The sequence below is a fragment of the Octodon degus genome, unplaced genomic scaffold (assembly GCF_000260255.1).
Source record: "Octodon degus isolate 3935 unplaced genomic scaffold, OctDeg1.0 scaffold00005, whole genome shotgun sequence".
Classification (NCBI taxonomy): domain Eukaryota; kingdom Metazoa; phylum Chordata; class Mammalia; order Rodentia; family Octodontidae; genus Octodon; species Octodon degus.
The window spans coordinates 10,880,340-10,903,354 of record NW_004524581.1 but is presented as its reverse complement, the minus strand read 5'-3'; the positions used below and the strand labels follow the sequence as shown (position 1 = coordinate 10,903,354).

Below are 23,015 nucleotides of genomic sequence, written 5' to 3'. Positions count from 1 at the left end.
AGAAGTCACAGCGCTGGGATTAGAATCCAGGCCTTGCACCTCCCCTCCCGGAACTCAGTGCACTGTCCCAAGATGGGGCAGAGCAGGAAGTGGGGACATCCACATTAGGATCTTCAGGGAGGTCCTTGCCCCAAAGGACAGCTTTACTTCTCTTTCTTGGTCAAGGACTGGCAAAACCACCCGGTCTCCTACTGCAGGCTAAGCCACAGTTAGTCCAGCTCACAGATCCCCTGCGATGTGTAAAGAACAGTAGGGTCAGGAGCAATGACAAGTTCCAAGATGGCGCTGCCTGCCACTGCCACCCCAGCCGGCTGGAGGGGTTTCAGCTCTTATAAATTACACTTTGGGCTGCTCCCAGGGAGCCCAAGTGTCCCCGCCGGCTGCAAGCTCAGCCCATCCCGTGCTGCTGGTGCAGCTGAGCCAGGCTTATCTTCCAGCCCCACCCCACCCCACCCCACCCCAGGGTGCTGCTGACAAGCCACAGCACAGCTGGCCGAGGCCCCAGCCCCGCACCACTGATCATGGGAAAAGATCATGGGCCCAGGAGCAAGCGGTCTGAGTGTTTGCACACGTTGGTCTACAAGTCACTCTGCAGCAGGATTGCCATCCGTGGTGTCCCTGGTGAGACGTGTCCCTTCAAATGACCTATAGGCAAGGCCCCAGAGGTGCCCCAGCTCACACAGCTATGTAGGGACAGAGCCCGAGGCCCAGGTCTCTTCTCTGAGACTGAGCTGCACTGGCCAAATCCTCTTCTTGGGATGGGGCTCTAACCCAGCCCTTCTCCAGGAAGGACTCATATCCTGAGCCTCGTTCCTGTGTGACCAACTAAGGAAAAACCCAGTCCTGTCACGTTGCAGAGGGGCAGGGAAGGTGGACCAAGGGGAGCCAAGTCCTGGCTCTACAGCCTGTCACTGTGGGATGCTGGGCAGCCCCTGGCCTCAAGCCTGTTCCCGGAAATGAGGACAGAACAGATGCCAGCCTTCCTGGAAGGCTAAGCCAGACCACACAGGCAACCTGGCTAGCAAGACACAGGGGTAAATGAACTGCCCGACCTGGCCATCTGGGACACAAATGGCTTGCCCACTGCCAGCCCACCTATTCTCCCCTGAGCTTCAGATAGCCTATGCACTCAAGGCCATCTTCCTGTCCTACCTTTTTGTCCCTGTGCCCAGAATGAATACCCCCCAGGGCATTAAGAGCTCTCTGTAGCTCATCCCTTCTACTCCCTCATGGTGGGCTGGTCATTTCCCACAGGTCGTTTTGTTCCCTCTGGACTGGAACTCTTTAAGAGTAAAGATCCACATATGGAATCCCAGAGTTATGATAAAGTACACAGGCTTGAGGTCAGGCAGCTCTGGGTGTAAGTCCACTTTGCATCCTATATCAGCTGTGTGGCTCCAAGCAAGCTCCTTAACTTCTCTGAACCTCTGCTTCCTCATCTGCAAAACGGAGGTTTTAAGACCCACACACTTGGTTTGCTACCAAGAGCCAGTAAAGAAATGCGTGTGCTACATACAGAGTAAGTGTGTCATTAAAGCTGGGGCCACTTCCCTGGTTATCTGGGATGTGCAGGTCCTGCTCACCCCTCCCCCACAGCCCAGCCTGGCACAGATGTTGGGTGAGCACTGCTCACGGCATGCCCACACACCAGGTGCCACAATGTCATTATCATCAGCATAATTCTGGCTGCCACCAACATCTGCCCCACCTGGCACCCACACCTGTGGAGAGCCTGGGCTGCTGTGGAGAGGCAGGCAGGGAGGCAAGGACAGAGAAGCACCCACGGGGAAGAGAAAATCCTCCCCAAGGCCCAAGACCCAGGACCCACCTGGTGATGGCCCCAGAAGCCCTGGGCAGTCCTGCTTTCTCTTTACGTGCTCCACCCAGGGCCCTATGGGTCTGGGGCTCCTGGCTCCTCCCTCCAAACTCCAAGGCTCAAGTTCAAAGCCCCCAAACCAGAAGGCTGCTCCCTTCCCCAGGGCATCGCTACTGGCCTGACCTGTGACATCAGAGCTGGCTGTAGACAAGAATGCAGAGGTAACTCACAGGACCACAAGCAGGCTCCCCAACCTTGGGACTCAGTGACTCCAACTATAAAATGAAACTGTTGGGCCAGAACAGAGTGCATCAAACTGTCCCACCCAAGATCCAAGGGGCTCATCACAGGCCCGCCATTGATCCTTCAGGGGAAGGGGAGAGGAGAGCCGGAGATGAAGGATGTTAGGCCCCCACTCTCCTGGACCTTAACTTCTGCGGACCTCGAGGCCTCTTCCTTGGCATTTAGTGCTGTTGCCTGTTCTGCATATCTGCTCTATGTCACCAGCTCTGCCTCCCTGCCGGCAGGGTCACTCCATCAGGGCAGGCACTATGCCTCATCCATCCTGCTACCCTGTTCTGGTGGACACACAGAAGACACCCCAGGAAGTATTTGCTGAATGAATCAGTGAGCATCTGTGTCTACGGATGCAAACATGGGAGACTTCTGAGGAAGGGTGCATTGGTCCAAACAATTCCAGGTGTGAAAAAAAAAAAAAAGAGAGAGAAAAAAATCCTCTTACCTATAGAAGACATCAAGGGGGAAAGCCAGTGATATTTGAATGAAGTACCATTGCCAGCCTTCTGTCCATGTTATTTTCCTGGTTTCCATAACTGGGGAAGGTGCTAACATCCGGACCATCTAGGCGAGGGGCTCTCCCCCTACTATTTTTAATGACCTTGCTGTCAGTCTAAAATTATTTCAAAATTTAAAAAAAATCCTCAAAGTAAACATAAAATTCTAGACCAGTGCTCCCTTAAGTGCGGGGAAGGTCTAGGTGTGACCCCCAACATGATCTTGGGGGTGTGAAGATTTATTTTTTCAATTTTAAAAGTGGTGCACTTGTCATAATTGTGTTACAAAGCTCAGGCAGGCAGCACCTGCACCCTGGGCTTACCTGCCGCCTGCATAAGTGGCCCTGTGCGTGTTTGTGGGAGTCCCCACCTCATCTCCCCTCCTGCTGCTGGGGCCCCTCCCCTTGGGTGCAGCTGGGCCGAATGATGTTCACCAGGTCTCACCTGCCTCAGCCCGAGCACAGGCCTGCGTCACAGCACGGGCAACCGACTGACTGGCCTCTGTCCAGGCTGGGTCTTTCGGGTGTTTTTGTTTGTTTTGGCTTTTTAAGTACATATTTGCAGTGCACTGCTTACAGCTCTCGGTGGGAAGCTGGGATGTGTGCACAACACGCTTAATTCTTCTCATCCCTGTCCTCTCCCCCTCCCTTCTCTCCCCCACCCCTTGATCCCCTCCCCCACCTCTTGGTCCCCTCCCCCTCTGCAAAAGATCTGTCTTGCTGCTTGCTATTGTCTTTCGTTTTGCTCTTGATTTATATTTTGGGTTTCTCATATAAGAGAAACCATGCAACATTTAAGCTTGTTTTTCTGATTTATTTCACCCCACATCATTATCTCCAGGTGCACCCACCTGCCCACAAAAGACTCCAGTTTATCCTTCCTTAAGGCAGAACAATACTTCGTTGCATGTAAATACCACATTTATTTTTATCCATGCATCTATTGATGGCCATACAGGTCACTTCTGAGATGCAGTACTGTGAACTGTGCTGCTTAGTAAATATGGGTGTACAAGGGCCGGTGAGATAGCTCAGTGGACTAAGCACCTGCTTTGGCAAGTACAGGGACTGGGGTTCAATCCCCAGTCCTGCATGCCACTCTGGCCCTGCCCCTGTTACCCTGAGCTGGCCACTGAGACCAGGCATGATGGCACACACCTGTAATCCCAGCACTGGGGAGGCTGAAAACAGGAGGATCACTAGGAGTCTAATAGTGAGGCTCTGTACCAAACATATAAAATGAAAATAAATAAGTAAATAAAGAAATGCATGAGTATGTGTGTGTCACTGTAATGTGTCTTTAAGTCTTTTAGGAAGATACCTAGAAAGAGAATAACTGGTCAAGGCTCCAGTGGACTGGGTTACATTCACACCAACAGTGAAGAAGGGGTTACCATTTGATTCCTTGACAGCCATTCTTTCTAGAGTAAGAAGGAATCTCAGTGCTGTCTTAATTTGCATTTCTCTAATGGCCAGAGATACTGAACCCTATTTCACATATGTATTGGCTATTTTTACTTTTTCTGAGAAGTGTCTGTTCATTTCAGTTGCCCAGTTTTTTGGTTTTTTTCTTTTCTTTTTTTTAATGTATTTGGTATAGGATCTTACTGTTTCAGCCTCCCCAGCACTGGGATTACAGGCATGCGCCACCATGCCCAGACTCTGTGGTCAGCTCAGTGTGCCCAGGAGTTGGGCCAGCATGGCATGTGATGCCAGGGATCGAACCCCAGTCTCTACACCTGCCTAAGCAGGCACTTAGTCTGCTGAGCTATCTCGCCAGCCCCAGTTGCCCAGTTTTTGATGGAGCCTTTTCTTTTGGGGGCCTAATATTTTCGAGTGCTTATATATTCCAGCTATTAGTCCTCTGAGGAACTGCTGTAAAAAATGGGTCTTTTGCTTGCTGTCAATGCTAAGGGTCCCCACGGGCCTCCCATGGCACGGACAGCTTGGGCGGCTTCTCCAGTGGGCAGTCAAGGAGCTGTCTGACTCATCACAGTGCCTCTTAAAAATGTTTGCCGGAGTCAGGAGTGAGTGCGCTTTGGTCACAGCTGACCTGCAAAGCTCCTGCTCCAAGTCAGCACAGTCCTAACTGCTGTAAAACTGGCTCCTCTGATGTCCACACAAAACCACAGAGGCAAACTCAGAATCATTATCCCTACTGTGCAGACAGAGAAACTGAGGCAGAGCTGGATTCCACACAGGCAGCCTGGGCCTCTTTCTCCATCCATAAAGTGCAACAATTTGACTAAGACAGCAGTTACAAGGGGTTCTCGGGTAGGGATAGTGGGAAGGTGGGGATCCCCAGTGCCCTGTACCCCAGCCTCCTCTGCCTTGTCCTCCATGCTGATTTCTCTATCTCTGTGCTCCCATTATGCCAGGTCACCCTACTCAGTACTGTGATCAGGAGCAGGGACTAGCTACAGACAGTGCACACCCAGCTGCCGTCAGGGCCTGCTGGGCTCCTCACATCCTTGGCCTCTGGCCCTGCTGTTCCTGCAGCCCTACCACCAGCCACTGCCAAGGAGCTGCCCTGGGTAAGCCCCTCCCACCGGGATCAGACTAAAGAACATATGGAGAAGGGAAATCATCCACACCCTGTGGTTTTGGTTTTTGTTTTTATTTTTGTTTTACACCCTGTGGTTCTGCATCTCCTCCCAAGAGCAGTTTCTGTTCTTTCAGGAGCCGAGAGAAGGAGACCCAAAGAGAAGGCACAGCCTCTTGCAGGACACTGGGTATCAGTCCAGTCTGGAAAAGCCCAGACTTCTCCCAGCACCCCCAAGTCCCACCCCAAGGGCCAGCTCCACACACAGCCACACACACACATTCACACACATGCGCATGCGCACAGGTCTCCTACCCACTCAGCGGGGTGCAGGCTCACAGGGCTTCCGTCTGCTGAGGCTGCTGATGCGGGTCAGCCCACCTGAAAATTGCTCTCTCTGGGTCCAGACAAAACAGCTGGGCACTGATGGAGTTTGTGGAGAAATTAATCAGCGCTGAACGGCAGCGATGCCAGGCGCTGCCTGGGCCCGCTCCATCCTAATGAATCCTGAGCTCCCATCTTAATGGCTCCTGACAAGACTAATTTACTCCTGTAGGTGATTAGCATGGGCATTACCACCTTAATTGTGGCTCAAGATGCTTTGGGGTGCTGGGGGATTCTACCTGGGGAAGTCAGTTCCATGCACACCAACCTGGGTGACAGAGAGAGGGCCAGGGAGCCAAGGTGAGGGCACTCAGCTGGATGTGACACTACTCATTCATTCAATCACTCACCACTTGCTCATTCTTCAAGCGTCTGCCAAGGCCCCATGGTGCAGGGCACTGTGCGTGGTACAGAGGACAGGAGACCTGGCTGCCAGCTATGAGGAAGAGATAGCCCACCCATCTAGGGGGTCGTGGAGCGCCCACGGGGGCCACGCATCTGAAGTCCTAACAGAAGCCCAGCTGGAGGCTGCAGTCAGTAAACCATGGCTAATGTTACCACTCCACAGTGCTACGCCACACACCAACGCTAAAGTGATCATTAATTGTAATGTCGATATTAATAAAATTAATATGTAAAGATTAATAGTCCAGCGGGAGCTACACACAAATAACCAGACTCGCATAGGCTCTCACAGCCCTGATGACGAAGCTAGGGAGGAGGGGACAGGGAGGTCAGGGGCCTCACAGAGCAGATGACAGAAGAGTAGCACCTGGATGGTGAGCGTGAATCAGCCAGGTGGGAAGGGAGAGGCCCCCGGGGTCAGAGAACTGGCCAAGACAGAGGGAGTAGCTGGGGAGCTGAAAGTCAGTAAAGCCGCACGGCAGAGTGTCTGGGAAGTAGGGGCGACAGGGCTGTGACAGTTTGCTCTTCCTAGGGGAACTGGAGAGGCTACTGGATGGAGTGTTTAGAACTGGGATGGGAGACACCACCCTTGTGGTTCCTGCAGCCTGAGCGGGGTGGCCAAAATAGATGCTCCACCCCCCTTAGGATGATACTGCCCGAGCTTTTGGGTCACCCTGGCGGCTCCAAAGCTTGGCTTCCAGCTGCTGCTTCCGGCTGCCTCTTCCTGCTAGTCCCTAGGACCAGCCAGGGCTCAGCACCCAAGGGTCCCCATAAATACACCACAGATAGCTCCAGCAGGGAGCTGGGATGTTGAGGCCCTGCCATTCACACACACAGGCACGTCCAGCGTCTGTGCCATCCAGGGAAAGTGCTCCCCTGGGCCCAGTTCCCAGCTGTCAGCCCCGCTGCCACCAACGCCCGCCTCCTCATACCCCCTGGCTAGGGCAGGGCTGGTCTGAAGTACCCAAAGGGTGAAGAGCGGTGCCGTGGAGGGTTCCCAGACACAGACTGCAGGCCTTCCCCCGTGCACCCCAGGCACAAGACAGCCACAGAGCTGCCCCTGGAGACACAGAGATGGTCCCACCACCTGCAAGTACTTAGAGTCCAAGGGGGAACACGGGAGCAACCAGCAACTATGCTGGCACTCAGGGTGACCAGGGCTGGAGACAGCAAAGGCAGCAACTCGGTCCTGCCAGGAGAGGCCCAGGAAGTCATGCAGAGGCGGTGGAATCAGGACTTACGCAGCTCATCACGTTCCCGGCAGCAGGGACCATGGCTGCCAAGGCTGGGAGGAAGGAACTTGGTCTTCACCCTTAAGGAGCCTTCAGGAGCCCATGTGGAGGGCACTGGGGAGGAAGGGAACTGGAATCTGAAAGGTGGCTGGGATGGTTGCTAACAGTTTGGGTGGCCTTGAGAAGGCTGGCATTGAACCTGAGGTGGGAGACTTGAGAAGATGTGGGAACAGGCTGTGCTGGAGGGAGCAGACCCCTCGATTGGTAGGGAGAGAGAACAGTGCAGGGAGATCACTGAGACCTGGGGAGCTGCTGGGATAGCCCAGGCTCAGGCTGTGGTGGGAAGAAGGGAAGGGGGGGGGAAGTAAAAAGGTTGTGGCACTAGAGATTGACGGCGAGACCTTCACAGTGAGCTACATGCTCAGCCCTTTATTATTTTTTTATTTTGAGGCACAATCTCACTCAATTGCTATGTTGCTCAGACTGAACTCAAACTTGCAATCCTCCTGCCTCAGCCTCCCAGACTGCTTGTATAATACAGGTGTGTATGTGTGTGTGTGCGCGCGCGTGCGCATGTGCCATCATGCCTACTATTCCAGAACTATTCTGCACACAGAACTAAGAGTTCCTGATGGACTGGATGCAAAGTAAGAGAAAGAGGAATCAGGGCTGCCTCTGAGCACTGACCTGTGGAAGCGGTAGGATACAATGACAGCTGACGGAGAAAGCCCAGCCTCAGCCAAGGTCCGGAGTCACCGCTGGAGGGTGAGGGCGGCCCTGTAACACCCAGCTGCAAATGCTGAGCAGAGAGGTGGCTACAGGAATCTGGAGTCCCTCTGAGTCAAGGGGACGTAACTGCCAGAGCCCTATCGTGTCTCACGCACAAGACCAGACCAGGTCCCGTGGGAGTGAGGAGGATGTGAAGGAGCGACAGCTGAGCCCTAGGCCACCAATGTCCGATGTGGAGCAGCTGTGGGAGAACCTACAGTCACCATGGAGAAGACAGTCCCCAGTAGGAAAATGCCAGAAGGTCACAAGGACTTAAGATTGTGCTTGGCCACACGGCGATGGTGAGCCTGCCAGGGCAATGCTGGGGAAGGGCTCAGATAAGCAGGAGACTCCAAGCCAGCGGCCCTGTCCCTCAAGCCACAGGTGCCCCAGGGCCACTCGCAGCTGACAGCCAGGGCCAACACGGGGATGACGCCAACCACCCCAACCAGCACCGGGTCAGGGACCCACCTTCTTCCCCCCACACCCAGCCCAGGCTCTTCTGCACATCGAAATAAGGTGCACCACTGAGGGGTCTGTCTGGGGATGTGGGTGACAGTAACAGGTTGGGGGAGGCAGAGCTGCTCCCCTGCCTCTGCCTTCCCTGGGAGGAGGGGTCCTCAAAGAGAGCACTGCCAAGAAGGAACGGGAACAGGCAGAGGAGACGGCAAGGCAGTGCAGCCTAGCGAGGGGTTTCCGACAGCCACGCTCTGCCTGCCATTGCCCTCCCAGCCCTGGGCTGGTGCTGCAAGGCAAGGCAAGAACGAAAGAGGACAGGAAGGCTTGGGAGGCCAGGTCCGGTGATGGTCCTGTCTCTGACCCACATGCGCAGTCCCAGCACTGTACAAAACCCCTCCCTCTAAGTCTTAAGGGAAAATTTTTAAATAAATTAATGTGTAAAAACTCTTAGGACACTGCCTTGAGCATTCAATAAATGCAACTTACAGTAATTTAGAGAACATCTCATATGAATTCACTAGATGATGATGATGATGATGATGATGATGATGATGATGATGATGATGATTACTATACCGAGAGGCTCCAGCAGCTGAAATCAGACCTGACAGTAGCCGACCCAAGAAAGCATGCTTCACGTTACTATTAGGAAACGTTTTCCATTCCTGGAAAACTCACACTGCACAACCCTATAAGGCCAGGAGCCCCCCCACCAGGTGCCCATGCAGAAGCTGGTGTCCAGGCTTGAGGCTGGCAGCCCCGTCTGACCCCAGCCCTGACCATTCATCCCCCGGTAGAGATACCATACTCCGGACATGGGGCTTTAGAGCTTCGGAGCTGGTGGGATGAGATATGTGAAGGGAAGATCCTACCCCCATTTTGCAGAGAGGAGCCCTGAAGTTCTGAGAGTAAATGGTCAATAAGCACCAAGCCTCAGGGCCACCTCTCTAGCCACCCCACTCTCCAGGCAGGCAAGGGGACAGTCCTTAGACAGAAGCTTCGACCCTTGCCCTGGCCACTGCTGGTCAGAGGCCTGCACCCACAGAGCCTGCCACATCCACAAGACAACAGCTACCCTCTGAAGAGCTCAGGGCTATGGGGTGACCAGCACCAAGGGGAAGGGCCAAGGTGTCAGACCTGAGGACCAGGTCACACCAGGGCTGCCCAGAGCACAGCCCACATGGTTCATCTTTCCAATGCCCTCTCTCTGGTGAGACAGCAAAGTAGGAATCCAGAGGTGCAGCCCTGTGCCCGGTCACACAGCAAGGAACAGAAACTGGGCTCCTGATGTTCTGGCCAATGCTGCCCCCATCCCTATTTAAAGGCAAGAAAGAGACCAGAAGGGCACTAGGCCAGCTCTGTGCCCACACCCAACCGGAAACAAGCAGTCCACGAGGGTTCCTCTCACTCCTACAGCCCCTGCAGTCATGGCCCCTGACAGGTGCCCCACTGTGACAGCCAAGCACTGCCTTCACAGGGCCAAGGCCTGGGCATTGCTCCTGGAGGTCAACTGATGCTGATGTTTGCAAAAGACAATGGAGAGCCAGAGCCCAAGGTAAGGGGAGCAGGGCCTGCTGGGGGCTCCCGGGTGGGCATCTAGCACAGGTCGTGTCAGGATCAGCACCTGCCCAGCCAGATGCACCTACTCTGTGTCACCTTCCCTCTAGCACAGGCTGCTGAGGACACCACACTCTGGGCCGAGTGCAGCCATGCAGGAGCACAGCATGGGGGGCACAGCCAGCACTGCCCACTTGATAGGGGCCTTCACTCCCCCAGTCAGCACCAGGGCCAGCTGGTGAGTGGCCAACATGCCTGCCTCTGATGTTCATCTGCCCCAAGACAGACACTCCATCCCAAGGACCTCCTACAGGAAGAGGGGACATAGAACAGTGACAAAAACCTGTCCCAAACACCTCTCCCCGCCCTGCTGGAAAAAACCCCAACTCTTCCTCCATTCCACAGGGGGACTTCAGACACCTGGCTGGGACCTTATTTCTCAGGACCCTGACTTCTATACTTATCTGTCCACTGCTCCTACATCCACAGCACCCAGGCCAAGCAGACGGACACCCACATATGCATAATGACCTGAAGAAGGAGCCAGGAGATCAGAGTTGCCAAGTGTTCACTGACTTCCGCATACTCACAAACTGGGTGCCTGTTCTGCTCTTCCTGTGCCAGCTGCATGCCTGGACTGGGTGACGGCACAAGGCACAAGCCACACAGACAAGACACAGTGTCACAGAGCAGGAGCCCACAAACACCCCAACCCAACCCAGAGGGGAGCAAAAAGCTCGAGCCACACATGCATCCTTCCCAGCCCCAAAGGGTGGCTAAGCCTCCAGGGGAGCACTCCTACACACCCAAAACCCTGAGCTTATCCTTCCAACCCTGGTCTGCCACAGGAGAAGCCACTTTCCAGAGGCTCTGTCCCTAGACTTAAGGCCCTTCCAGGACATGGGGACAAGGTCCACAGCAGTCAGACACATACCTATTGCAAAATATTCTCCCCCAGAAAGCGGCTCAGAGCCCCCATGAGCAACCCTAGTGGAGAGAGTCAGTCCCATTAGGGCTCCAGGGTTAGCAGAGTCTGGAGAAGTGTGTCCATTCTGCCACACACCCTCATTTGGTTTGTTTGTTTGCTTGCTTGAGACAGCTTCTCAGGTTGGCCTTGTGCTCACTTTTGTAGCCCCCAGGCTGATCTCAAACTCATAGCGATCCTCCTGTCTCAACCTCCCAAGTGCTGGGATTATAGGCATGCGCCACCACGCCTGGTTCCAGGGCAGCATGGTGTGCCTGGTATTCCGGGGCCAGCACGGCATGCTTGGGGTTCCAGGGTCAGCACCACAACCAGGTCCAAGAATCAAACTCCGGACTTTGTGCTTGCCAGGTGGGTGCTTATGCCTCTGAGCTATCTCCCCAGCCCCCTCATTTGGTTTTATGCAAATGACAGTTGACATCTGGCAAGCAACTTAGTAGTGCCCCTCTCTCCAAGCCCCCACCTCACTTTCAAGTATCAGTGTTCCAAAAAGATGCTACATGCTGACCTGTGGCCTCTGACTCACAGGCCCTGTCCTTGTACCCACAGAGCAGGCAGACCTGAGTGTAAGAAGCCCCAGGGGACAGGCACCTTCACTACAGTGACACCATTGCAAATGAGGACAGGAAGGGATGAGTGTGTAGGTGACGGACACTTTTAGGGGTCGCTGCTTGCCCAGCAGCAGCTGCAGGCTGGGCTCCCAAATCCAATCTCCTATTTCTTATAATGAAACCAGACATAGCGAATGCAGAAAGCTGCATCATCGCAGAAAAGCATGAAGGTCCACAAAACAAACTCTACCAGAGCTGTCATCTTCAAACATCCACAGGAAGCCAGGCGTGGTGGTGCACGCCTGTAACCCCAGCACTCCGGAGGCTGAGGCAGGAGGATCACTGCAAGTTGGAGGCCAGCCTGGGCTACAAAGTGAGCTCAAGGCCAGCCCGAACAGTGAGATCCTATCTCAAAAAAAAGTGGGGGTGGGGGGAAGCAGGGAGATAGCTCAGTGCAATAAGTGCTTGTCTGGCAAGCACAAGGTCCTAAGTTCGATCCTGGTACCATATCAACAAGGGTGTGGAGTAGGACACGAGCGAACTATTCTACAGGCCAAAGCTGATGCTGGAAGTGGAAAAGGAGCACCACAGGCTGCATGATGAGCTCTCACTGTGTCGAAAGCTGCTATTGGATGGCCCACCACAGCGTGTACCTGGAGACCCTCCCTGGAGGCACCTGAGCAGCCACCAGACAAGAACCACACAAGTGCTTCTAGTCACGGAGAAGATGATCTCAACCTCTACGAGCCCCTTCTCTTATAGGAAAGGTCACCCCACACCCCAGCCCGTTCCAGCCCGTGTGCCTACTCACCCACAGGCGTGTCCTCGCTGATCAGCAGGTACGTGTCAAAGAAATGGTTGATGAAGAAGGGTAGCCGGTTCACCTGGCCTGGAAGTGAGGGGACAAGAGTCAGCCAAGGACCCCCAAGTCACTGTGTGAGTTCCCTAGGGTGACACCAAGTCAGGCTTACGTTGAGTGCCGTGCTCAGCTTCCCAGGACCCCTGCCTTGAGGCAAATGGTGACAGGGGGTTCAGTTAGCCCAGCCACAGCCACAGGTGGCTGCTGCAGCTGGTCACACCATGAGACGCTCTCAGTGTAAAACAGAGGAGCTTACTGATTGCAAAAAATCACAACCCTGCTCAATACCTCATTAATCTTTTGTATTGATTATACATTGAGATGATACAATTAGGGACACATCCAATTAGGCAAAATCCATTATTAAAATGAATTTCACCTATTTCTTTTTATGTTTCTAATGTGGCTGCTGTAAAATCTAACCTTTCCCTTTTGGGCCACACAGCGCTTCTACCAGGCCCCTGGCTCACAAGGCTGAGGGCTTGGTAAGTGCAGTGATCCAGGTGCCCAGGGCAGGGCCAGCACTCGCCAAGCCCTCAGCACCTCCAAGTCCATCGCAACGATATCTTGAAAGCACCTGCCACCTCTGCAGGCACACCTCTGTGCCAGCCGCCACATCCCCAACCTAGGGGCCGGAGGCAGGTACGTCCCAGTCCCCTTGCACTGTACAAAATGAGGACTGATGCAGCGAGCAGATGACATCACACCTCAAAGCCTGGCTTGCTCCCCACGTGCCATGTCAACAGCCTTGCAGGGAGGGTAGCGTCTGGATGGGGTCAGGGCAGCCCAGCCACAGGCAGAGCGAGAGGCCCCGCTCCCCACAAACCCCACCGTGTGACCCTCCCAACCCATCCCCCAAGTCTGGCTCTGCCTTTCCCTCTCACTGCTCCCGGGCCTTCATGAGGTGGGGGGGGGGGGTGCAGCCCCTTGGTCCCTGCCATCCAGGACAGTGGGACCGGCTCCGGTGGTCCTGCAGAGCCCTGGACACAGGCAGGGGATGCTCGCCCTCCCCTTGTTTCCCTGGCCCTGGGCTCCTTCTGAGCTCATGCCGGGCTCTGAGAGCGTGAGGAGGCTGTGATAAGGAGGATAAAGAAGCGCAGCGGGCGGAGCCAGGAGGCATGGGCACCTTTCTTCCGTCTACATCCTGTCCTGGGAGCCAGGCTGGGGCTGTCCCTGGCCCTTAGCGCTCTGGCCTCTCTCACTTCCTGGCCAGGGCTGCTCGCCTTCTCTCCTCTACTTGCCAAATTCCTACTCAACCTTCATACCTCACTGAAGATGTCTCTTCTTCCAGCCCATTCTTCCTGGTCACCCCAAGTGCCCATCTGCACCCCCCCAACACATCCCTGCTCACATGAGCAACACAGCAACCTCAGGGAGAGGCCGGTGGCTGAGGACCTCACCTCCTCAGAAATCTGTACCTCTTCCTGCCACAAGATCCTCCTATGCCTCAGTTTACTCACATGCAAAGTGGCAGTAATAAGAGGACTCACTTCATAGCTAACCTGAAGAGCAAATGAGATTACAGACACAAAGCCCTTCGTGCCATGCCCCCGGCACACAGCAAGCCCTTAATAACTGGTAGCTATTATTAATACGGGCTCCACTAAAGGTGCTGCCTTCACAGCCAGAGGGCGAGGCTTCTGATCCTGCGGGGGCTTTGGTTCCCCAAAACAGGCTGAGAGCTCAGCACCGGCCGCTGGGCAGGGGCTCGGGGATGAGCGTTGCCTGCCACACACCAAGCAGAACCTGCATTCTCAGAACAGGCCTGTCACCCTCCTTGGTGGCCAGATGGCCTTGGGCTCCCATCGCAGGTCCTGGGGACTGGGAGGGGCTAGTAGAGAGGGAGGGCAGAGAGGTGACTTACTCTCTTAAAAACCACTTTTAAAACATGAAGGTCACATACACCAGAGTCCAAACTGCTGCGTCAGAAGCTTTGAGGTCTCTAGTGAGGTGGGAATGTGTGTGGGGGCAGGAAGAATGGGCAGGCAGCAGGGAGTTCAGAGAGGAAAGCACCAGTGTCCAGTGTCTGGGCCCAGCACAGCCTCTCTGTCCCTGGCCCACAGGTGCACACCCATCTGGGTCCACAGTGCCATTGGCCATGCCTGGCACCTGAGTCCTCCTCATCCCTTGCCCCAGAGCCCAAGCCAGAAGCCAGCAGAGACATGGAATGACAAGGTTTGCACACAGAGGCGACGGGAGGCCCAGGGACCCACTCTGGCATGCCCACACAGCCCCACTTGTGAGGGAGAGGGGTGCCAGAGCTCCAGGACCAGAAATACCCTTCACTGGGACCATGGCAATGGATACTCGGGTCTTCTGGACCAGTGGCAAGCAGCTGAGCCCAGATTCGAGGCAGGCTGGCCCTTGAGAATGGCAAATGTCTGGAGTGTGTGGTGGCCAGGAGAAAGAAGGGCAAAGGGCAGGATTCTACAGCAAGGAGACAATGGGCTGAAGAGGATGCACTGACAGGATCTGGACCCAACTGACCTCTGGCATCCAGGGTGGGAAGAGGCGCTGGCTGGTGCCAGAGGCACACGGGAACCAGGCAGGGTGGGACAGGATGGGGGTGGCGAGCGCAGGCAGATGAGCAGCAGGGAAGGTGGCACAGGAAACACTCCTCGTGCCCCAAGGCTAGCCACTGCCCACTGTGCTGAAGGAGCAGCACTGGCTGCTGTGAGTGGGAGCCGGGCAGTGAGGATCTGGCCAGTGATGGGACAGTGGGATCCTGGATATAGAGGCAATGCCGAGAGGCAGATCTCCCTCCTTTTCCAGTAGAGCTGCTGCGTGGCCTTACTTCTCGTTTGTGTTTTCTGCACCCCATTTCTCTTCCCTTAGAGAAAGATGACCACTGATAACACAGCTAACACTAAATACACGTTAAATACCTAATGTGTGCCAGGCCCTATTGGAAGCTCTTGATGTCCGTTTTCATGGGGCCACTGTCACAGCTCGGGAAGGGATGTCCTGTCTGGTTCCTATACCAGAGAAAAGGAATGTAAAGCTTGGGGAGGTTCAGAAACCTGTCCTTGGGGACCCTAGGACCAAAGTGGCACGGGGACCCTAAGAGTGATGCCAGGCAGGTGCTCCTCTCCTGTGTGCACCCTGAATGCTCAAACCATCCTCACCTGAGAGCTCAGAGTTAGGGTGAGGGTGGGGCAGGGAGACAGACCCACCCCACTGGCCAGCTAGGACGTGGCACTCACCACATCTCCCACCCATGTGTCTTCCTAAGAGATGGAGAAAGTGAGAGGAACAGGGCAGGGTGGCGGGGAGGAATGTCCACAGCCAGGACAAGTGTCCTGTCTCCCACCAACCAGAGGCAGGGTACCCTGACGAGACCTCCTGCATGAGATGGGGTGGGCAGGGTGAGAATCTGATACAAGGACCAGAGGGGTGACCGTGGACCTGTGGCCTCTGCAGGCTTCAGATGCTCCTCTGGGGGCTGAGAGGGCCTAAGGCCCCTGCTCTGCCTCTGAGAATCCGCACCTTTGCTGCTCTCTGAGGCTGCCTGGGTGCAGGTGAGTTCCCCACCGCAGACATTCCAGCAGGGATCCTCCAGGAGCGGAGGGAAGGAGAGGACCTCCCTCAGCTGCAGGATGCTAGCGACACACCAGCCAATATGAGCCGTTGCTTCCTCTGAGGCACCACCAGCTCCCTGAGTGCAGAAGGAGGCCCCGCCCCCAGGAATGTGTTTGCCTGCATTGTCGCCAGGCACCGTGCCCACTGCTCTTCCCCAGGGATGCCTCAGCTCTGGGGGACACTGCATGCCACGTGCCTGTGCTCATGGGCTGACTTTGGTACCTCTGGAGTGGCCCAGAGCTGCTTTCTTCCCCCACACCCACTGTCTAGGGCCACAGGACATGGAGGCCCAGACCCTCTGGCCTTCTCTGTGGGCACCAGAGCTGGCACCTGGGGCAGGGGAGGGAGTATGGCTGCAGGAAGAACAGCCCCTGGCTGTGCACTGTGGCTCAGGCCATGTTCCCTCCAGGGTGCCTTCTTCCCACTCACTCAGGCTCCAAAGCCCAGAGCAAAGCCTGTGCTCTGCTTCCTGCTCCACAGCCCCATGATTTGCGTCTTCTTGGGCTTCCTGGTGTCCCTGTGACCACACCGTTCACCCTGCACCCTGCACAGCAGTGAGTTCTACATATGGCTTCCCAACCAACTTGGGGCTCCTGGAGTATGAGTGACATCTTTCATGCCCCAGAGCTGGGCCCAGGAGGTGCTCAAAGGGTGGCTGTGGCCTGTCCCCATGCCGGAAGAAGGACAGTGCACAGCCACACAGAACAGAGTCCAAGTATTTCTCAGCTCCTCCCATGCTCTCGGGGACCCCAAACAGCTGGTATTTTTGGCCCAGTGCAAGTTGCAGAAGGCAGCTGAAGCCCAGAGAGCGAGAGGTGTCTTCTGTCATCCAGAGCAAGGCAACCTCCAGGGTCCCAAATGCAGCCAAGCTTCACCTGCACACCCACTAAACTTGGGGGGAGGGCTGTACTTACCCCAGCTTCCGGAGATCAGCATGAAGAGCCACACCACAGGGCAGCTGGCAGCCACATGGCCCCTCATGGCTCCTGGGGATACAAAGAAGAAGGGGGTGAGATGTGGCCTTGCAGAACCAGGTGACTCTGTAGCCCTCAATCACTCCCACCTCTGTGGCCCCAGGGAGGACTGGGCCTGAGAAGGGGGAGCAAGCAGCTCCATGGGGAAAGGGAAGGGGGTCTTCCCTGGCTCCAGTTCTGGGCATAACACAGGGACCATCTGAGAGAGTCAGGGTTGGGCAGAGGTGGGCAGAGCTGGCCAGCCCGGAGGGGGGACTCCAGCAAATCTCAGAACAGGCACAGGGTGTATTGGGCGGGAGCCAGGTGTGGCAGCATATGCCTGTAATCCCAGCACTCTGAGAGGCTGAGGCAGGAGAATCGGAAGTTCAAACCCAGCCTGGGAAACACAGTGATTTAGTGAGATCTTGTCTCAAAACAAAACCTAAAAAGGGCTGGGGACCCTGAGTTCAATTCCCCCACACCCTCCTTTCTTCCATCTCTAGCCAGCACCCTGACAAGTGACCTGGAAAGATGGTGTGAGGTGTGGGGAGTGGAAGGGAGGGCTGTCTGCTGTGCTGGGATTGTGTGGTGAGAGTGTCAGAACAGACCTGGACCTTGGATCCCTTCAGTCTACACCCAGAGGGGGCTCACAGCCCATGTCCTGAGTGGACACGGCGGCAGCCACACCAATGGCTCCTGACTAACACAACACATGACAGTCCGGGGGCTCTTTCGTATTCCTTCTAATATGAATTACTATAAAGTGTAAGAGGCTGCAGGAAGAATGAAGGTCCTCAGGTGCAGGTGCTCTGTAGGGGCTGGGCTCCCCTACACCCCAGCATGCCCCCCAAGTCTAATGGCCCCTCACAGAGCTTCACAGGCCAACGACATGGGGGCAGGCAGGAATCTCAGGAGGGAGACTGGCTGCTGATGGGGCGACAGCCACTCGGGATGCCGGCTCTGTCCAAAAGTGGCAGCTGCTGACGCAGTTCAGCCAGGAGGGGATGTAGATCCAGGGTGGCCAGTGCTTCAGGTTTTTCTCAACAAAAGTCCTGACACTGGGCATTTATAGGAATTCAATTTTTAAATATTAGTAAATAAGTCAATTCAGAAGCAGTACTTTGTTCCGGGCACGGTGGCACATGCCTGAAGGCTGAGACAGGAGGATCACTGAGAGCTCAAGGCCAACCTGCTCTACATAACTTGAGACCCTGTCTCAGGAAACAAAAACAAAACCAGAAAAAGCCACTTGGTTTTCTCATGCGGCGATCGTCTGGTCAGCCCTCTGGGCCAATACACAGAAGGCCTCCTTCTCTTACACACGAAAACGACCCTCCTGATGGACACTTACAGGTTCCTGCCACCACAGGCAATTCCACCACAGACGTCTCGACCCGGAACCGCTGAGACTCGGCTAAGCGGGATCCCCAACGGGAGGGTTGCTGGGTCAGTTAAGTGGCAGCCCGGTGCATGGGCGTAAACTGCCGTCAGCTATTGCCACGCTGCCTTCTGGGGAGGTGATGGCCATTCTCGGTCCCTCCAGCAGCGTACGGGAGGCCCATGTGCCTACCCGGAGGTGATCCCTCTTTTAAATAGCTGCCAATCAGACCCATGACAAACAGTACGGCATCACTGTTTTCATTTGCATTTCGCTAACGACCAGCAAGGTTGAGCAAGATGCCTTTTTCTAAACGTTGAAGCCGCTTCCCATCTGTCAGCCTGTACTTCCCTCTCACGTGCTGCAGAGGAGCAGCCGCACTGCCAGCGTTATCCCTGATTTACAAGTGGAGAAACCAAGGCACAGAGCAATTAAGTGGCAATCTGACATCTCCCAATGAGTGAGTGTCTTTAGGAGAAAAAAATCTCCAGCCCCTCTGCCTTTGTAAGCCAGATGTCTAGAGAATTAAACATCTGCTAAGAGCATCAGCCACAAATAGCTAGAGAATGCATGCTGTCCCACTGGGTGTGACAGGAAGTCTCCGTACAAGGAAGGAGGAAGAAAAAAAAGGAACATACTCCCTATTTTTGCTCAGTTTTACAAAATATCTCTATGAAGTAGATGTCCTTGTCCCCATTTTACAGATAAGGAAACTGAGGCTCAGAAAAGTACCTCTGGGATTGGAACCGAGTCTGCCCGAGAACTTCCCATCACATCATGCTCTGCTCCTGTCCACTTCCCTACAGAAGTTGAGATACAGTCCCTCCCCAGGAAGCACAACACCCCTTACAATCTGTGGGATGCATGTCTGGCCAGAAGGGAGCCCGTGCACCCAGCCCCCACACTCTGTAACCCCACAGAGCTGGCTCGGGCAGCGGCACACAGGGCTGCCCTCTCCTTCAATCTCAGGCACACAGTGTGCCTTGGGCCACAGGAACTACCGCTTCCTGCAGTGTGCCTGTCAGCCAAGGGTGGCCTGACACAGCTCTGTGCAGAAGCAGGACACGCTGAGCTCTGTCCTGCTGTCACCATCCTCGGCTCTGGCAAGGGGGCACAGCCTCTAAAGGACAAAACACAGCGCCCAGGCCAGAATAGGCCTGTCCTACAGCTGGCTTTCCCTGCAACTCCAGACCCTGTTCTTCCCCTGGCTCTCGGCAATGTGGGAATGCAAGGCCCAAAGGCAGCCGAGGCCCCAGCCCAGAACTCCAGCCTGGGTGTGGTGATGGACACGGCCCCTGCCTGCTGGGTTCTCTTGGCACTGGGACCACGGTGCATGGCAGGGAGCCCCTGGGAAAGCCCAACCATGTTCTGCCTTAGGCAGCAGCTGCTTTTAACCCCCTGCCCCCCACAGCCTACACCTGGTACAGCTTGGCACTTCCTCCACCATACCAGCCTGCAGCACCCAGGGGGTGGAACCTGGCTTGCACCAACCCTCCCCTCTTCCTACCAATCAGGACGTACAGTCACACCTTCCACACAGTGCGTCCTGTCAGGCCTAGAGACATATCAGAGCCCTGCCACAGCAGGGTCACGGCCTACCGCCCCAGGTCTTCCAGATGCCAGGCTTATAGGACCCTCTTGCAGAAAACTTTCCTGAAATCTGCCCAAGAGACACAACCAGGCCCCCAAAGCCAATAGGGGCCTGCTAAGTCCCAACATCCTTTGCCATGCCAAACTCTGTGCTGGGCACTGCAGGGACAAAGGGGTATGAGAATAGCTGGAAACATGTGCTAGGTGTCAAATAGTGGCACAGACTGTCACTGCCCAGGGCTATCAGAGGCATCCCAGGGCTTCAGACCAGCTGTACAGATGTCAAAGATTCTCAGGACTGCCGCCAGATGTCAGGAGCTATGATACACAGTCTATTCTACATGCTGGGCTCAGAGAGGTTCGACAACTTGCCCAAGACCACACAACCAAGAAGCAAGCAAGTTTGGATTTGAACCAAATCCTGATGGTCTTCAGGGTTAGGCTCCCAGCCTCAGCACCAAGCTGTGCTGAGCTCAGACGTATGACCTAGAAGAGGCCTTGCAGGGGGACTCCATCTACTCAGGGGGACTGGGGAGGCAGACCTGGATGCAAATTCCAGTCTTCTCAATTCCCAGCGTGCCGAGGCCATAGCGAAGCCAGGCTGCCCATGCCAGGACACAGGGACTCAGCCAGGAGTGCGGGTTGCTCTGCCCTTCTGGGCTGCCAGGACCTCAAAGGTGTCTTTCTAAGAACATGCACCAGGAAGACAACGCCGCACCACGAGGTGATCCTGCTGCTCCCCACCTCACCCCTGCCGCTCCCTGCAGCACCACCCGTCCCTGCCCACATGGACCCATCTTCTCCTGTTCCCTGCTGAGGCAGGCAGAGCTGAGAGCAGGCTAGGGATGCTAAGGGGAGGGACCAGTTACAGGATTCAAAACAGATCAAAATAAAGATCCTGCCCAGGAAGGGGAGTGAGTCACACCGTGTTCTAGCACAGGGTGCAGGAAGGAAAAGGAAAAGGAGCAGGGGAGGGGTGACCTGTGTCAGTAAGAAGGGGACACATGAAGAAGCAGAACAAGCCATGCAGGCACCTGGGAGGTGGAAGGGTACATGGTGTACTTGAGGAGTGTGACAGGCCAGTGTGGCTGCAGTGGAGGTGGGGAGGGTGGAGGCAGACACAGGTAGGGGCCAGTAAAGACACTCTGCACGCCCCTGACTATGAGCGACACAAGTTGAAATCAATCAGTCACTGTGCTGAGGATGCTCCATAGGACCCAGGTCAGGAGTACAGCCTGGTGCAGAGGATGCTGAGGGGATGCCAGCTGGGGATGCCAGGGGCTCCCAGCAGGGGTGCGGTGTGAGCCCTGACAGACTCTGGGCATATCCAAGCAGAGCTGAGGACTTCCTGCTGAGGGGATGTGGCTGTGCAAGAATGGACACAGCCCCAAGGCCTGGGGCCCAAGCCCCTGGAGACGGCATAGCCATTAGCCAGGGCAGGAGCTGGTGGTGCAGCACCCAAGGGACAGGAGGAGCTGACGTCCAGCGGGGACACAGCATGTCTGCAAGGCTGTCAATAGCCAAGCGGCTGTGGTAGGCAGGCAGCTGGTTGTATTCACCACTGGCCTGAGGCTGGGAGGGACTTCCAGTGTGGGGGGACAGTGGCGCTGAGAGCCGGCAGTCCTGCGCAGTCAGCGAGGCCCCCCCATTCTGAGCCAAGGTGACCTGGCAGAGAATCGATCCGCCTTTGAAACCTGCAGAGCCCGTGGGCTGCAAGTCCACCTCTGAGGACACCATGGATGTCCACAGGCAGCCACAGGGATGTACACTGTTGTGTTCTTTAGGACACTGGAACCTCCGGGAGGGGGGGCTCAGTTGCAGATATCCACAGGCAGCAAACAGGGCCATGTGGAGTGGGGTCGATGTGCACACATAGATGTGGGTCCAACTGAGTGAGGGACCCCATCCTTGCCAGAGACAGAACTAGCAACTGGAAAGGACAAGTGTGTTCCCGAGGACAACCACACTTGCTGCCACACATACACATATAGGGTGGGCTCTGTGACCCCCTGGAAATGAATCCATGAGATGCCACTGCCCAGGTGAGGCCTGTGGCCCACCTTGGAGGGCTCCTCTTTCCTGGCCCATTTCTTTGTCCAAGCAGGAAGAAGCCGGGTTCCTTGTAGATCTGTAGGGGGTTCATTAAGCACCTCTGGGTCACAGAGGACACAAGAGGAAATGGGCCTGCCTGTGCAGGAACCCCGCAGCCAGCAGCTTCTAGGTGCCCAGCAGCTTGGGCAGGAGGTGCAAGGGCAGAGGGGCCCTGCATCCCAGAACAGCGCAGGGGGAAGGACAGGGCAGGCGGGACGTGTGAGCAGTTTCCCTTTCTGAGGAGTGAGCAATTTTCACAGCAGGGTGCCGCGATTTTGTTTGAACTGTTATGAATTCCCATAAAATCAGATGCATTCAACTTTGAATAGAAATACAGAAATATACTGCAGAAATCAAATACAATTTGGGGATTATTCACCCCCACTACACACAGAGGTTCATGCGTGCAAGTAGGCGCTGGCAAAAAACAGTATTAGGCCACTAATGGACAAGCCACCGTCTGCCACTGATGACCATGCTTCAGAGCCCCTGCTATCCAGCTGCTGGCTGGGAGGCTCCACATGGGCAGGAGGGACAAGACCACCCCGTGACCACTGTGTTCTTGTGCCTGCCTCTGGCTCCTTGCCCCAAAGCTCCCATTAAGTGACACCTGGGGTGAGCAGGTGAGCGGGCAGGGACAGAAGAGGCACGAGACCCAAGATCCCGGGGCAGCCAGCACCGACCAGCGCCTTCCGCGGGCAGCCTGAGGCTGAGTCCTCCTTCACCTACTCTGCTGAGGAGTCATCTGGCAGCAGATGAACTTCCTTCTTCACAGCAATCTACAGACATAGTAAATAACTCTACAACAGGGTGCACAGCTGGAAGGGAGTCCCCTTCTGCCAAGCCCCACACCTCTTCCTAGAGGCCACCCTGGGGTATCAATCACTCCAGAGGGACATAGCATGGAGTCCCTCTCTCCTCAAAAGTGTGCATGCCACCCACTCCTAGCTTATTTATTAAATACATGTATGCATTTTTAAATATATATTACATAGGGCTGGGCGATAGCTCAGTAGAGTAAGTGCTTGCCTGGCAAGCGCAAGGTCCTGAGTTCACCCTGGTACCGCAAAAACAAA

At 55.4% G+C, this 23,015-nt stretch overlaps 1 protein-coding gene across 7 annotated transcripts in view; it reads right to left on the bottom strand.

Annotated features, from left to right (window-relative positions):
- Cdh23 (cadherin related 23) overlaps positions 1-23,015 on the bottom strand; it is a 373,574-nt gene that overhangs the window by 318,423 nt on the left and 32,136 nt on the right. For all 7 annotated transcript variants that reach the window (XM_023718494.1, XM_004623978.2, XM_023718498.1 and 4 more), the window contains exons 2-3: positions 16,842-16,913; positions 12,301-12,378 (exon numbers count right to left, since the gene is read on the bottom strand). In XM_023718494.1, coding sequence (XP_023574262.1) covers positions 12,301-12,378; positions 16,842-16,908 — 145 coding nt within the window. In that variant the 5' untranslated portion in view covers positions 16,909-16,913. The remainder of the gene's footprint in view (positions 1-12,300; positions 12,379-16,841; positions 16,914-23,015) is intronic.